The sequence below is a fragment of the Lissotriton vulgaris genome, chromosome 5 (assembly GCF_964263255.1).
Source record: "Lissotriton vulgaris chromosome 5, aLisVul1.2, whole genome shotgun sequence".
In the NCBI taxonomy this organism is placed as follows: Eukaryota; Metazoa; Chordata; class Amphibia; order Caudata; family Salamandridae; genus Lissotriton; species Lissotriton vulgaris.
This window is the reverse complement of record NC_141693.1, coordinates 1,138,015,704-1,138,032,454: the sequence shown is the minus strand read 5'-3', so window position 1 is coordinate 1,138,032,454 and position 16,751 is coordinate 1,138,015,704. Positions and strand designations below refer to the sequence as shown.

The 16,751-nt window shown below is 44.1% G+C and overlaps 1 protein-coding gene across 2 annotated transcripts in view; it reads right to left on the bottom strand.

The window, feature by feature from the left end:
- The window catches only part of TDRD1 (tudor domain containing 1), a 1,954,313-nt gene that overhangs the window by 836,575 nt on the left and 1,100,987 nt on the right, over positions 1-16,751 (bottom strand). For both annotated transcript variants that reach the window (XM_086922877.1, XM_086922878.1), the window contains exon 15: positions 5,120-5,380. In XM_086922877.1, coding sequence (XP_086779003.1) covers positions 5,120-5,380 — 261 coding nt within the window. The remainder of the gene's footprint in view (positions 1-5,119; positions 5,381-16,751) is intronic.

Sequence of the window (16,751 nt, the reverse complement as noted above, 5' to 3'; positions counted from 1 at the left end):
AAAAATGTTGCAATTTGGACTCTGAATGATGAGGATTGCCATTATGAGCACGTTACTTACCTCTGGTACCATACTTTCTATGAGATACTCAAACTAGAGTCCTAATCTTCTGGATACCCCAGGGTGCTGAATCTGGTGATTTTTCAGAGCCTTACTTTTGAGTGTCTCTAGATGGCGTCATACATTCCAGCTTCTGCTTTGTCCAGATGGCTCAGGGCCAGGGAAATGGGCTCACAGTTCAGCAAGCTCCACAGGTGTAGAACCTCCTAACACAGGACCCACAAACTCACCCCACTCAGCTTGTTGCAATAAAACATGGTCGTGGTGGTGTCCGTGGGAGCTTGAACCAGACTGCCTTTGACAGTCAAAAGGAACGCCTTCAATGCAAAGCGAATGGCCCGCAAATTGATGTAGAGCTGATCTCTGCCAGAGACCTCTGATCTCCATCTCTACCAACCTAGCTAACCCAGGAGTGATGGTTCTGTGGTGACTGGCAGCTCTAGGTGGGTTAGGGTGAGGGGTCTGCAAAAAGTCTAATTGTGGTTGGTCACGCACCACTGCAGGGATTTTACCGTCTCCTCTGAAACCTGGAAGGAATGAGATAGGTTTCCTTATTGATAAGCAAACAGAGTTGAGACCTCACTTTAGAGTCTGATTGTGCCATCAACAAACAGGATGCAGGAAGTCTCAGAGATACTCTCACTGAGATCCATGACTTAGGCAGAAACATCAGGATCATGTACCGAATGACCTGGACTGGTTGACCCAGAGGAAAGGCTCATAATTGCACCATATCTAGAATGGCCCTTATGAATGGGAGCCTCTACAAGGGAGCCAGGTGCGACGTAGGCCAATTGCTCAAGAACCCCAATGATGTTAGGCTGTTATCTGGAGGTGGTCTTTGGCCAGCTGTGGCATAGCCGCCTTCAACAGCCAATCATGAGGTAAGGGAAGACTAGTAAACGCATTGAAGATGAGGTTGGAGGGGAGCACAGAAAAATTTAAATATTCTTGTACCATTTTGAACCCCTGGTAAAGCCTGTGGGGCCGCAGGACGAGAATGTAAAAATAAGCATCCTGCAGATCCAGCACTACTATACAGTCTCCCGGATCTGGGGCAGACAAAACCTGGTCCATCGTTAGCACCAATAATTTGTCCTTTTTTTAGGAAGAAGGTGAAGGTCGATAATAGGGTTAAAGCCTTTGTATTGACACCATGAATTAACAGAAAAAACATCAGAAACGTTAAAAGAAATAACATCTAGTGCCTATTTCTGATGCTGGAACCTTCTCTATGGCTCTTTTGCCCAAAACTGACTAGACTTTTTACTGCATAATATACAAATGGTCCCCCTTAAAATGCTCGGATGTAGGTGCCAAGTGCAGAGGGTTGGACATAAGCAGTGTTGAACTATCTGGAGGACAACACATGTAATGCTCTGCTACCCTTGGAGGTAAAAATCTATCTGGCACCTTACAGGGTGGCTACGGTCTGCCAAGGGCAAACTAAAGTGGCTTGGAAGCGGCAACAGGAGAGGTTGGGGACTGGACAGTAGATTGTCCCGCTGGCCCGGATACTGTCATTCAGATGTCTGACCCGGCTCCGAAAGGACTGGGGGGCCTGCTGCTGAGGTGGTAGGCCTCAACATGGTCTGTAAGCCATACCCCTTCTGAAGCCTCTAAAGAAGCGAAATTGCTGGGGATACTGCTGCACAGGTGTAAAAAGGCCAAGGAAGCGGGCAATGCCCGGCTTTATTAAAGCGTTCCATTACCAGGCTTGCTTTGTCTCCAAATGGTATATCCATTAATAACTCCTGGACGTAACTAGAATAACTGGTGGTTCTCATCTATGAATGACACTGAAGCACCTTGCTCATACAAACTACTTTGCCTAACCATACAGTAGAATCCAGCTCTGTATGGATGCCATAATTTGCAGCATTGTGGCCATCCTGAATGATTTGTGCTAGGTTGGAAAGGAATGCATCTGGTACTACCGGAAAGATCTAACTGAACATATCCTACAATGGATATCCTACAATGGATTGCAAGTACCATCCAAAAAGACAGCTCGCATGTTGACAGAGCAAAGAGGAAATCAACCTCTTCCCAAAAGCCTCCTTAATTTTTGACTACCTTTCAGAAGGAGTTTAGGAAAAAAGTCTCGTTTTTCACTCTTTACACTAGCTTGAGCATGTGGTAATAGACGGCAAAGAGCTTTGGCATTCTCTTTTTCTTATGGGATATAAGGTTTGAACCTTTAGTAATTTGATCAGCACAACAAAGGTTTTGTTGTTTCTCATCCCCTTTTTTCAGGCTATTGGTGACGTTTTTTCACCTGTACAGGAGTAAAAAACGGGAGTTTTTCTCTAAAAATAATTTGTGTTTGAGGCTGGTCTGCATTTAATTTCTATGCTATTTCAGACCCCTCTTTGCTGTTCTTCCAATTCAGAGTATTTACCCTTGGTGGTCCTGAAAAAGATGGACTCACAATATATTTTCCACCAAAACGTACGTAGACCAGAGCAACAATATCCAAAACTACAACGCCGCAACAGTTGAATAAACCAATTACCGTTGTGTTTGGACAGTGATTGTATTTCCAGGATTAGGTAAGGTGTGAATGATTACCATGATTGTATGTGCACGTGTGAGGAGCAAGTGGTGTTGAACGGATGGTGGTATGAAATCAATATGATGTACAGATTTGGTGACTATACCGTTTAATAATATCAGTTCCCTTGTGGTTCTCGAGGTACATATACTCGCAAGATTGCTTCCAAATAGGAAATTATAAATATTAACTAAAAGATTTTGTCCTTTCGGATCAAATTATGCAGCTATATATATGTATTGTGAGCATTTAAGTTGATTTTTCCATGGAATAATCAAAAGGAGAACATTATATGGCTCTGCATATATAGTATTTACTCACTCATTGTTTTATGTATAATTCAACTGTGAAAAGTAAAATGTAGAAAAAGACTATACATTAAAGACATGAATCCCTAAAACAAAAACAAAAAATAAACTAAGAACACGAGATCCACAGAAGGTTGATTTTACCTTTATTTGACCAGTTGTGAGCTAACTGTAGCCCTGGTAGAAGGAGTAAATGTCTGAAAGGACAACCCATTTAATTTGATAATTTGTCGTAGGAAACCAGTTCAAGCTCACCCTACTTCTAGATGCCTAGACCACTACGCTTCTAGGAGATGGAATGTTGACTGCTGAATGAAGGCAGGCTCATGTGGGGCAGGTCTGTGGTATTTAGTCACTTGCCTATTCACCAGCAGAAAACAGCAGGTATTGGCCAAAGTGCCTATTAATGAGTCCTTGTGGATTTAATTAAAAGGCAAAAAGGCTCCATTTATGCCTGGCCAGGCTTAAGAACCTCTGTAAAGACATTCTTTTATTTATGAATGGTAGCGGCAAGTCTAAAGGGACAGTCCTGCGCCGGAAAACTACAACAAATGATGCTGATTCTTCTGTTGAGAAACAGGGAGGGGGGCTGGAAGAGGTCAGGTGGGTGGGTGGGTGTGTGTGTGTGTGTGTGTGTGTGTGTGTGTGTGTGTGTGTGTGTGTGTGTGTGTGTGTGTGTGTGTGTGTGTGTGTGTGTGTGTGTGTGTGTGTGTGTGTGTGTGTGTGTGTGTGTGTGTGTGTGTGTGTGTGTGTGTGTGTGTGTGTGTGTGTGTGTGTGTGGTGTGTGTGTGTTGGGGGGTGGGGTGGTTGTGATACAATTCAGTGTCAGGGGAATTGTCCAAACCACAGGCCTCTCGTAAATCCAAAAGGAGTTTGTTTTTGTCATAATTGGATAAATCATCCCCGTCAACTCCACTGTCACCACCCAGGCCTTGTTGGCTAAGGTCAAAATCTGGTCTAAAAAGGTTTTGGAGTGCTTTCGGGCGACTTTTAGCTTGTGGTAACCTCTTGTCTGAGTTTGAATAAGGTTGGACCAGTTCAGTCAGAACATGCATGGAAAACAATTTTGGTCGCAGTCAAGTCAGATTAGATTTGGAGTCAGACAAAACAATCCTCCTCCAGTGTTCCGTGGCACAGATGTGCAAGGAAAATGCATAAATCTTGGAAGATGAAATCAAAGCTAGGCTGAGCGTCAACCATGGATGGGGCAGACCCCACAAAGGGTTCACGGGGTTTAGACAATATTGAGGATAGATCCAAGGACTTTACTCCAACTGGATGAAACTCAAGTCCCTGGCTCCCGAAGGCACCATGGAGAGCATGAGGGGGCCACATACTTTCAACACAGCTTTTCCGAAAGCCTCTAACTCATGATAAGTCACCAACTTACAAAGGAATTCTGGGTGTATAGAAATAAGCTGTGAAATTGGTTCCTCGATAGGAGACAGAGACCAAGAGAAATCCTGATCTCTGTGCAACTTTTCTAGTCAAGAGTGGCGAGATGGGTAGGAATCCTACTTTTATTTCTAGTGTTTCTTTTTAGACTTCAACTGACCTGAGGATTTTTGAAAGTGAGTAAGACTTTGCAGGAACAGTCCTGGGAGTGGGTCCTCGAATTTGACTGGGTGCGACTGCTCAACCACGTAGAGCTTATCTTTGTGGTTCAGGCTCGTCTTGTCATTCATGTGGGCACAGTGGCTGCAAGACTGAGTCGTGCAACAATCCTAAACACCACAGACATACCATGCATGGATGATTCACTCACATGTTTGTCACAGTCCCTACAAGGTTAAACCAAGAGGTTTTAGGTGACGACATGCTCTACTGCACACCGTGAACAGAATTTGAGGCAAAACGCTTGTCAAAAACAAGGAAAAACTCTGGAAGCAAACCCAGATCCACATTCAAAGGAGTGGAAAGAAATTAACTGAGATATGTGCACAGCAGCGGCTCAGGTGTAACTTCCAGAACAGGACAAAGCCAATTGGGAGCCACACAATGCCACTAACTGGAACGTTTGAGTAATACTCAAGAAGAGTCTGGGGTTAGAATTATCCATCAGAATAAACAATTCATAATAATCACAAGGAAATGTCACAATTGAGACCTTGGATGTATTCCCGACTGGCTAAACACTGAATGGTTTTAATTTATTTCTAACAAAGACAAACCATAAAAGTGGAAAATTACTACTTACCAAATGATTGTTTCACAACTTCACTTGTGTGATTGTCTAGAACAGTTGTCTGACATTCTCCATCACTATAACTTGCATGACCAGTCTCCAAAAGATATTTTGAAATATTTACAACTGGCTTTGACACTTCATCAATAACCTCCACCAGAGATGTGTTTTCAATCTTCTTCACAACTTTCACAGTGACAATCTTATTAGCTACTTGTTCCTTCATCGCAGAAACAGCATCTGATGTCCATGTACCCTTTGATGGCTTCACGCCTTAAAAAAGACATTGAAAAATTATGTTAATGGTAATTTAGAGCTCAAGTTATTACAGATTAAAGAAATCTACATTATTTTGTTCTCAAGTGATATCTACAGACTTCCAATCAATTAATATGAGCAATTAAAAAGACCACGATGATCTAGTAGTGCTTCAGTACTATGCTCTGGGTGTCACAGATAGCCAAGGGGGCCACTCAAACAAAGCAATACCCTACCAATTGAAAATCAGATAAGAAAACAGCCACTGAGTCATTAAATTTAGTGTCAACCTGGTGGTATTGTGAATGCATGAAACATGACACTCTTCGTCCTATGTCTTTCCCATGCATATATATGCCTGGGACACTAAGTGCATTCCGTGAGCATGAAATTGAGGCACACGTGTGTGTGTGTGTGTGTGAATTTGTGCACAGAAATGTAGATAGATTTTATCTGATCAGAGTTCTGAGGAGGAGAGTAGCATAATCCATCCACCACATGTAAAAAGCATCTGCAGCACAGGGACTTAATTTCTTTCCTAATTAAGAGTTATGCAGGGTTACCTTATCCTGTCTAACAAATTGTTAACTTGGGGAAAACTACAGCGTATAAACCACCTTTTAGTGACCCACTGTCTTACCCCATTCGGCTTAAATTAAAACAATTAATAACATTAGTTGAACAGCTATCTAATGCAGGGATGTGGCATTCTTATTGTCTAACGCCCAGGACATAATGTTTGAGGTTAAGGGCAACAATTTTTCATGTGTATTTTGTCCTTGGGACAAGTTGGCCCAATCCCCTGCAGTACAGACCCTTTGGCTGCCAGTTTGCAGTAACACATTATGGATCAGGGATGGGCACTGTCTGCAGTTAAGGTAATCATTTTGTCCATATGTTAATGCTGTTCAAACTTGTATTTATACTTCATTAATTGAAAACCTTTATTATTAGGGTAAGCGCTCAAAGTAAATGTTTTTAAGCTCCGACTGCGCTTCTGACAGTGGTTCCAGGATAAAAATGTGTACACACGTTTTCAAAGTTTAGCAATATAAGGCTATGTATAATGCTCCCAGAATGCTCTCTGATTTGATGCAAGTATTTGCAGAAGATTGAAAGCAAGATTGATGATTCTTTGCTCTTAAAATAAAATGTTCATAAAAAAAATAAAGCAGGAGAAAAACATTTAGCTAAACTACTATTAAATTTCAGGTACCATTTCTTTGCTTCATCATTTAGTAACAAGTGTTGATGCATGCTAGTATTTCCCCAAAATATTTGTTCCTTCCATACTAAGCCAGTTCTCCAGAGCTACCACTTAGAGAGTTTTCTAAGGTTGTTTTAAGACCACTAAAAACAGCATAAGGGTTGTCTGGATTGGTGCACGGTGCCCACTTACATTAAAGTACACCATATAACAATCAAGCTTCTCACAAGGGGTGATTGTCTGGGTAGGTAAACTTTACACAATCGCATATTCCAAATGCACAGTACTGCTTCATACCCACATCAGACAGCTCACCACAACAATAAAGAGCAGTGACACAGCATTAGGAGAAAACGCAAATCTTCACTTGCATTCAGGAAAAACTCAAGATGTTGGATGTTCGGTTGGTGAGGGGTTGGCTGGCCACACCGCAGTAGTATTCTGACGAGGGGGCAGGCTGCCCCACGACCAGCACATAAAAGCAGGCACCATTTCGCATCACCCATGTCACTCGGGTGCAACCTAGATCGAAAGCACCACATTCTTCAACATTTTTGGGCCTCCATCTAGTGGAGGCCCTTTCAATTCCAAAACAAGATAACACACTGGTGCAAGAAGCCAGTTCTTTGTGCACTGGAGATAGTGGTGTCCCCTTAGAACTTGGTAGTTCATGCACAGATAAGCAACAATATGCCACAAAGTCAGTAGGAAGAGTCACCAGAGCAATCAGCCATCTCAGTACTTTATTCATAGCATGACAAATCCCAGCCCCACACCTAATTCCCAGCGCAAGCTAGAGATCTTACCTCCTCCCTCCCGTCAATGCTTCCAAAACAGCTAAAGGCTGCTTTTCAGGTCATGTTTCTCCTAAAGCAGCAAGAGTTGTGTTTCACTAGGTAGGAAGCCCCTGATTCCAACCGCGGGCAGCAAACCCAAAGCATCCTGGAACCGACGGAGGACCTCACGAACATTGTCCATGGAAGCAACAGGCTGATACCGGTCAGTGCCACATTCGAATTGCACAGGGCCACAGAGCAGCTTCTAAATACCCCCTCACATGCCGCATTAGAACCAACACCACATGAGATCTTTGGAAGGCGCCCAATAGCCTGCAGAGAGAAGCCCAAAAAGAAAGTTTCCAGAAAAAGGGTGTCTCCAAAACACCCAACTCCACTAGGGAAAACCTCGCTGCACACCACGTGCAGGGACTAGAAAAGCATACAAGCAACAAACAGCCACAACCCCCCAATTGCGACACGCCCCCTTCCTTTCAGGGTGCATTGCGCATGTGTAAGTTAAAATGTACTATCCGCATCTGTAAAAGTACACAAACACATATTATGAAAAGTATGGTATTAGAGGGCTAGCAACACCCATAAAACACTAATTGGGTAAGTAGGAGAGTAATACACACACCATGAAGATCACTCTGCTAAAATACCCACCTCTGTTGGGGTTGTGGGTGGGGTTATGGGAATGACCCACAAAGCCAAATTCCAGGAGCACCATTACTAAATGTTCACTGTCTCCTAAAAATGACTACCCAAATGAGGCCACCTACCTGTACCCCCACTAAAAATGTACGCAAAATAAACATACTCTTTGTTCCCCCGAAAAAATAAACCAGGTACAGTAATTTCCAAGACCAAATAATGATACAAATTGTTCTGAAAGCTAACCTACAACTCAGCTCTTATCCAACCGGTCTGCAATCAAGCTCTACATGCACCATCTTTACTGCAGGCCACCTTCTCTCTTCATTAACAACCTTTAAAGTCCCAACGAGGCACAAGGGTTCACGCCCAAAAGACTACAGACACTTTGACAACAGACTCCTTACACTGTGCCAAGCAATGACACCTGGGGACACTTGAAAGCTGCATACAAACACTCTAGACATCAACCCAATACCTGCAATGTTTAAAAAACAAAGTTATTGCACCTTTCTATCTAGTCTGCTTAGCATGGGAGTGTCCGCATCCATCCACAGCGAGAAATTTGCCTACTAACAGAGCCTACCTCGACATTTCTGCTGCGCTTGCATAGGGACCTCTCCCACCTCACATACACTGAACCAAAAGCTAGTATTTCGCAGGCACTACACAGTGCACTCTTGCGCAACACATGACAGCCATGGTATGTCTGTTCATTGATACCCCATGCCGTGGCCAGAGTCAGGCTTTATTCATCACAAAAAATAGCCCCCAAAAAGCAAAATGTCTCATCCGCCCATACTGATGTAGGATTAGGGCCAAGATACAACCCAGTAGAGTAGAACCCCATAAAGTAGTGGTAAACATCACCTGGTATGAATTCAACCCAACAGCGTTGCACCTTTTCACTGAGCCTAGCGACATTCATTCCAAGCTAAACAGGATGCACAGACAGGGCACCATGGGGTAGGACACTGTTTGGCCCAGAGATTTTCCAGAGAAGAGATTCTCGAAGGTAGCAAAACAACAGCACCAGTGCACAAACCTTTTAGACAGTTTTTCACCTTGCAAACGAAGGCGAACGTTTGTTGGTTACAAACAACCAGGTGGGAGAAGTTAAAAATTATCAACAATACTGAGCTCTGTCTAAATACTATCAAGGAAGAAGAAGAGCCATCTGCCCTACGGTGATGCTACATCAGCATATGTTGGAATTGATGACTACGATTTAGAGTGGGGTGGGTGAAAGGATCTGTACTTTTATACCTGGAAACGACATGGATAAAGGGACATTGGCTCTTGCCATTCAATCACTGAGTCTTCTACAACCTGACATGAAGAGGGAGGTGCCCCTGCGAAGTACTGTTTTTGCAAATTATTTTCCTGGTGCCCCCGATGGATGACCAGAAGGTGACTGTCACGGTTTCCGATTTTCATTACTGTACTGGTTTCCAATAATTGGGGGGTTCCTGCTGTAAAAACGCAGTCCTCAAGTTAGGGAGAATGCAAGTAACTAAGAAATTAGTAATAGACACAATAGAAACATAAAACCTCAAATAATGTCGTTGTCATGAAGTATGAGGTAAATAATGTAGCTGAAAATTCAACTAGAGGGGGAATGTTAATATTGGACAATACGTTATTCATATACACAATATACGTATGAATAAAAACAAACTTGCATCTCCATTGTAGAATTTACCAGATGTGCCATTCTCCTCAATACAGTCAGAAATATGAGGTTAGGCAGACCCTGTGACCTAGGCCTGAAGCAATTGATTGACAATCACAGGTGGGGGGCACATATAACCCTTACACAGAATGCAAGAACAGGAAAACCCAGATCGATCCCACAGATAGGCAGCAACACCACAATGGTCTCAGGAGATTGGCCACAATAAAACATTTAGCCAGAGGGGAGCAATTCTCAAAAACACCGCTGCATTTAATTAAACTGTTCCCGTTTTGCAAAACGCCTGTTTTCTCATTTTTTCAAAAGTAAATTCAAATGTAAATTCATATGCGATAAACAACATCACATTGCTCCTCACACAAAGAACGAAGAGACCTTTCCTTGGTAAACATTTCAGATGTTCCAGTTCCTGATGGGATTGTCTTTGAATGACATTATCATCCCTAGCGCTATATCAGATGATTGGGATATTGATACAGTGCAACAAGTGCTAGAAGATCTAGGGCATTCTACTGTTTTTATCTTCTGATGAACTATACAAAGGTACATTTAATTATGATGAAATGTTCTGTTTCAAACATTACGGTCATCGTTTCTTAGAAAGTACTCCACATGCTGTTTTAATTACACACAATGGGAACATTACCCTACACTACCATGAGGTAGTTAAACATTTGCTCCGAAATTTGCTAATTTTTCTGGTTATGATACATTAGACACTGTGTCTTATTGTAAGCTTGCACCGTCACCAGCACAAAAAAATATACTAACAAGCACCAAGTTGATTTACTCTGTTCAGTTTCATTCCTGGATATGCACACAAAGGTTCGACTTTTGGAGGGATACTATTAATGTCAAATCAATTTGGGGGACAAGAGATTGGCATGTTCAAGGGAACAGGACTTTGTTTAGATCATGCCTTATCCTACAACAGATGATTTTCCTGAACACATCTGTGCAAACAGCATATTTTGGTTTAGCTAAAATTAAGGATTTGAAAACACCACTTATTCTCAAACTCGCACATTTTGAAAACAAGTAGCAGTTAACAAATAACAAGGAGCAAACTTAAGACAGCATGCCACGCAATGGCACATACACTTTATAAGACACTAGAAAAGTGCCTATTTTGGATCGAGGAAGGGCCACCCCACACTTTTTGCCATGAAAGAAAAATGCTACTTACCAGTATGGATCTGTTCTTGGCATGTAGCGCTGCAGAGTCGTACACTGCGCACAGATCACCATCTGATGTTGGGCTCGGATGCTTGCACCTTGTTGTTGTCTTGCAAGAGTCTTTTGTAGTCACGAGATAGGAGACTCCTCCCTTGGACGATAGTACGCATGGACATCGACTCCATCCTCAGATTGTTTTTCGCTAATGATGGCAACTTATGGAGTTAGTTAGAAGTAAAAGAGATGTCCATGTGAATGTATCTAATTAAGATGATACTGGAACAGATACAGGTTCCGGGGAGGTGGGTGGGCATGTACGACTCTGCAGCTCTACATGCCAAGAACAGATAGCATACTGGTAAGTAGCAATTTCCGTTCGAGGCATATGAGCTGCAGATCGCACACTGTGCATAGACTGTACAGCAGTGTCTCCCTTAGCAGTGGTCACCTATATGTGATGCAGTGGTCTGAAAAAGTGTCTTCAGTAAAGCCTGGCCTACAGAAGCCTGTTTAGCCTGCACGTCAACACAATAGTGTTTGGTGAAGGTGTGTGGTGTAGACCATGTAGCTGCTTTACAGATGTCACCTAAGGGAATGTTCCCTAAGAATGCCATGGAAGCCCCTAGTTTGGGTGTTGAGTGCGCCCTAGGGGGAATTGTTAATGTGCGTTTAGCCTTTTGTTAGCATATTAGAATGCATTTGACTATCCACCTAGCAATCCCAGCTTTGGAGATGGGGTTTTCTTTATGAGGGGGTGAGAAGGCTATAAAAAGTTGTTTTGTCTTTCTACAAGGCTTAGTCCTGTCAATGTAATAAAGAAGGGCTCTTTTGATGTCCAGAGTGTGAAGAGCTCTATATGCTACAGAGTCCGGGTTTTAGAAAAACACTGGTAACTCAACTGATTGGTTAAGATGAAAAGCAGAGACTACTTTGGGAAAGAATTTTGGATTTGTTCTAAGAACCACCTTGTAAATATGTATTTGTATGAATGGTTCTTGTATGGTTAAAGCCTGGATCTCATTAACCTTCCTGAGAGGAATTGCGACAAGGAAAGCTACTTTTCATGTGAGGAACTGCAGTTCACACTTGTGTAGAGGTTCAAATGGGGGACCCATGAGCCTGATAAGGACAATGTTAAAATTCCACACCAGAGAGGGTAGCAGTCTGGGAGGAATTATCCTTTTTAGGCCCTCCAAAAAGGCTTTAATTGCAGGTACTCAAAATAGTGGCAAGTGTCTGTTTTGTAAATAAGTGTAGGTAGATGTAATCTTATGGATGAATATGCTAGATTACACCTTTGTAAGAAACAAATAGCAAATGATGTCCTGCATTGAAGCATCCAGCGGATCGATTTTATTCTTATTTAAGTGGATGACATCTTTTCCATTTTGCTGCATAGCAAACTCTAGTAGTAGGGCGTCTAACTTCTTTAATGATGTTCATACAGTCTGGTGGAAGGTTAAGGTAACCGAACTTTAGGACTTCAGGAGCCAGATTGCTAGATTCAATTGCTCTGGATAGGGGTGCCTTATCTCTCGATGGTTCTGCTTCAGCAAAGCTGGGGAGAGACATAGTTTTTGGTGTGGAACTACTGAGAGTTCCAGGAGTGTTGTGAACCACGGTTGCCGTGCCCACGTGGGAGCCACCAGGATCATGTTGAGAGATTGTTTTCTGAGCTTGCGTACTACTAGGGGAATCAGTGGGATTGGCGGAATAGCGTACGCAAATCTGCCTGACCAGTTTATCCATACAGCATTGCCTTTGGACAATGGGTGTGGAAACCTGGCGGCGAATGTTGGGCATTTTGCAATTGCGTGTGTGGCAAACAGATCTATGTCTGGTTGACCCCACATTTGGAAAAATGGTTGAAGAACTTGAGGATGACGTTCCCATTGTGTATCTGCTGTGTCTGTCGACTTAGCAGATCCGCAATCAGGTTGTGAACCCCTGGAAGGTGTTCTGCCAGAAGGTATATGTTTTGTGGAATGGTCCATCTCCATATGCTTCTCGACAGTTGAGACAGCAGCAAAGAATGCGCGCCTCATTGTTTTTGTATGTAATACATGTCTGTCATATTGTCAGTCTGGACTAGGGCAGTCTTGTCGTGTAGATGTGCTGGAGTTAGGTAGAAGTCCTTTTTCTATATTAGTAGCGCAAACTTTTCACTGCGCTACTGCGGAGATTGATCCCGTGGATTGGACCAGAGTACGTTTTGGAGTGAATTCCCCCATTAGGAAATTGTCTCAGTTGGAACGTCATTGAGAACGGCGCTTTATTTCACTAACGAGAAACCTCATCGAGATTAGGTCCCGAGGTTGTCTCCAGTCCCGATTGAGTGTTCCTGTATGGGTCGTATGAACAGGCTTATGTATTCTCTGCCTATCTAAAGAAATTTGACGACTTTGCCAGTGTCTGCATGGCAACAAAGTTACTCAAGTGATTGAACTGCTTCACTATCGCGTGGAAATTAATTGCTACACCCACCATGAACTCCTAGTGTACCCTTGGGTTTCCCGTTCTTTGTCCTGATGAAGACCCCGGTGTAAGGTTTCAACTACGCCTACAGTTGTAGTTTTGGGGTCGAAACGTCGACGGCTACTCCCTTATACCTCAGTTGACGCCGCCCCTATTTTGGATATTGAATACCAGCGTCATACACATGATTGTTGATGAACTGTTGGAAATCAATGATTCCAATTCTTGCCTCAGGGATCTGAAGCCAATTTAGTTTTGCATGTTAATTTTGAAATAATCTGTGGTCACATTAACTATCTTTTCTTACACACCCCCCCCCCCCCTTCTTCACAGCATCACGCTACTTCCCTCCTTTTTTCTCCTCTTGGGACACTATGATGAATGTATTATTATTTGTGTCTAATGTATTGTAGTTTTAGCCCATTGTGATTAATTGGCAATGTGCTATGATTAGTGTCTGGATTTATTGTTATTGTGAATAAATGTGATTAATGTTTAATTGTTCACTGGGACCCCCTTTTTTTGTATACTACATAGCACCCAGGTCCCCAGTGACTTATTTGGGTAAACCCCCTTATACTTATCAGAGTTTAATTAAATGGCAGCAGGGGCTCCGAAGAGCACGGTGCCGGTTGAAGCACCTCCGTCAGGTGGTTAGTCCTGACTGCCTCCATAGGTAGCTCGAGGCTGAGAGCCTTGGCCACACTACGCAATACCACTGTGTAAGATGCTCCCTCCTCCATAGACATGGTAGGAGGAGACAACATGCCATGGTCTGGTGAGGTATCCAGACCACAGGCTTCCCCAGTTCCTCTCTCCAGTCCAGTTCATAACCTAACTGGTCAGTTAAAGGGTCTCCAGACCCTTCCCAGTCCTCCTCAACCTCCTCTGGCTGCCAATCTGCTCTCATATAGCCAGGGTAGAACAGGGGCACAAAAGTACCCATCTGCGTTGGATCCAGCATCAGTCAACGCCAGTCCGGCTCCTTGTCTACATCGAGGTGAAGGCCGGGTTTGACGCCCGAGGACACAGCCGACGCTGTCTGCAGATGTGGTGCCGGTGGAACCGCAGTCGGGGGAGGTGTAAGGTGGTCAACCGGCACCGATCCGGAGCCAGTCCTAGATCCAAGGGGATCCTGCAGTGCTGAGGCCGGAGCCGCGCGAAGGCCCAGGGCCCCCAGCCGAGTCCACAGGGCTCTAAGGCGTGCGAGCGGAGTCGGGCTGCCCAAAGATGGCATGTATCGCTTCGTAAAATTGACGTAGCTGGGCAGAGGTTGCTCCAAGTCGCGGAAAGGGGGGAAACCCGGAATCAAGCCTTCGGGAGCATAGGGAGGCGCAGGATAGGCACCACCCGCAACCCTCGTCGCGTCGGCCGACAGAGGGGGAGAAGTCAAAGAGTAAAGATGATTCTTCGACTACGTGTGTTACGACTTACCTGACCTTGAGTGCAAAGACTTGGAAGAAGAATGATGGTGGCTCTGTGACCGGTCCCTCGACCACCTACGCGACAGGGCCCTCGAGCAGCGCGGAGCAGACTGCCAGGCCTCAATAAGCTTTCCGGACCACTCCCGCTAAGACTTCGGCTTCATGGTCCAGCAATCGGAGCATGACTTGAGGTCGTGGTCGCCTCCAGGCAGAATAGGCACATGTGGTGCGGATCTGTCACCGACATCGACATCAGTCGGCTACAGGAAGCCGCAGCCTCGAAGTCTGGCATCCCTCGTACACCAGGAGTCGATAGATTCAAAAACGATGTTGAGAAAAAGTCGGTCAAAAAGTGACTGGAGGTACCGCTCTCTCCGGATCTGCGCTTGCTGGAGCGGAAAAAGAAAGAACGGAACTGATGTCAGCAAGCGAGGTCGGCATCTATGTAGCTACCGCAACGTCATCCCAGCAACCACGAAACCGCGGAGTCGACCAATGAAACCTTCCGACATGCAGGGGTACTGCTGATGAAAAACTTTCTGGATCCAGTCTGACACCTGGGGGTAATTCTAAGGTAAGGAATCTATAACAACAGTTTCAGATCTGCAGCCCAGCGACCTACAAAGCCTTGGAAGGACTGCCTGCCTTCAACGAATACCAAGATCTCCCAAGACCAACAGACCTGTTCAAAAAGGTCTCTCTTAAAAGTAAATACCATGGCCTCTAGAACCTTGAAGCCTGACCCTGGTTCCACCTCTGAACCAGACGCCTCCAACTAGAATCCAAATGGCCCCCAGCAAGGTTTCCCATTGCTCCAGAGTCTACTGTGAGCAGACCTCTCCTGGACTCAGCGTTGCCTGCAGCCTCTGCTCAGAGATCCCCCTCAACCTGCCCCAATAAGCAGATTCCAACACCAAAAGGCACTCCTGCACCTGTCCGCCCTGGGACGTGGAGAAGGACCAAAGGTGTCACTACGTCCCCAAACTTCGCAACTTACCTCTCCAGAGGTTGGTTTCCTCAGACTGGTCTCATGGCCTGAGCCTGCAGCCCTTTTCTGATTGGGCCTTTCTCTATTGCTTTACATTAGGCACCGGACGCTGTGCTGGTACCCCGCACCCAGTTGCTCCTGTGCCACTAGTGGTGTAGTGTTGCTGCTGCTTTGGTTCCTGTCCAATGCATGCCTCAACACCGGAGATTTGTCCCCGAGCCGCTGCTACTTACATGTAAGCAGTCCCAGTCCGATTGCCCCAGTCCCCATTGATCTGTACTGTGCCGCTGTATTAACCTTGACCAATACTGACCTTAACTCCTGAAGACTGGTCTTGTAATTCGACGTTACCTATAACTATCCTGAATGTTTTCTTCCTCACATGGGTTAACATTGCAAATACTGAAAATTGTCCACTTTTTACATTGAAAAGTATTTCTACTGCAAAACGTATTTAACTAAGACGAAATTCTGTAGTTGTGCAAAATAAGTTTAACCAAGTATTATTTTTATAAATTGGCCTCATATTTATTCATGGAGTGTGCGTCTCATTTATTGCCACTGTGTGTACAACAATGCTACCCTCTGATCAGCCTAACTTCTTGCCCACAATGCCACAAAAGAGAGCATTAGTTTAATTTACTTTAGCCTCTGTAAAGCCTCTGGGGATTCCACTGGACTTTCTGCACACTATACCTCATTTTGGTGTAGTATATTACAGCATTGCAAAAGGTTAGAAAGGCAATGGAGACTGAATTATTGCAGCTAGGCCAAAACTGCCCACAAAGAGGTTCAAAAATCCCATTACGCTGCTATTGCGCAAGCTAAACGCTTGCACTATGCTGAACGTATTGCCTTGTCTGGCAATAATGCATATATTTTTCATATTGTACAAAAATATACAACACCTAAAGCCATGACCAATGCCCATGTTCCATCGCTCCCATTGTGTGAAAAACTTTCCAACTTTTTTATTAATAAGGTGAGAAC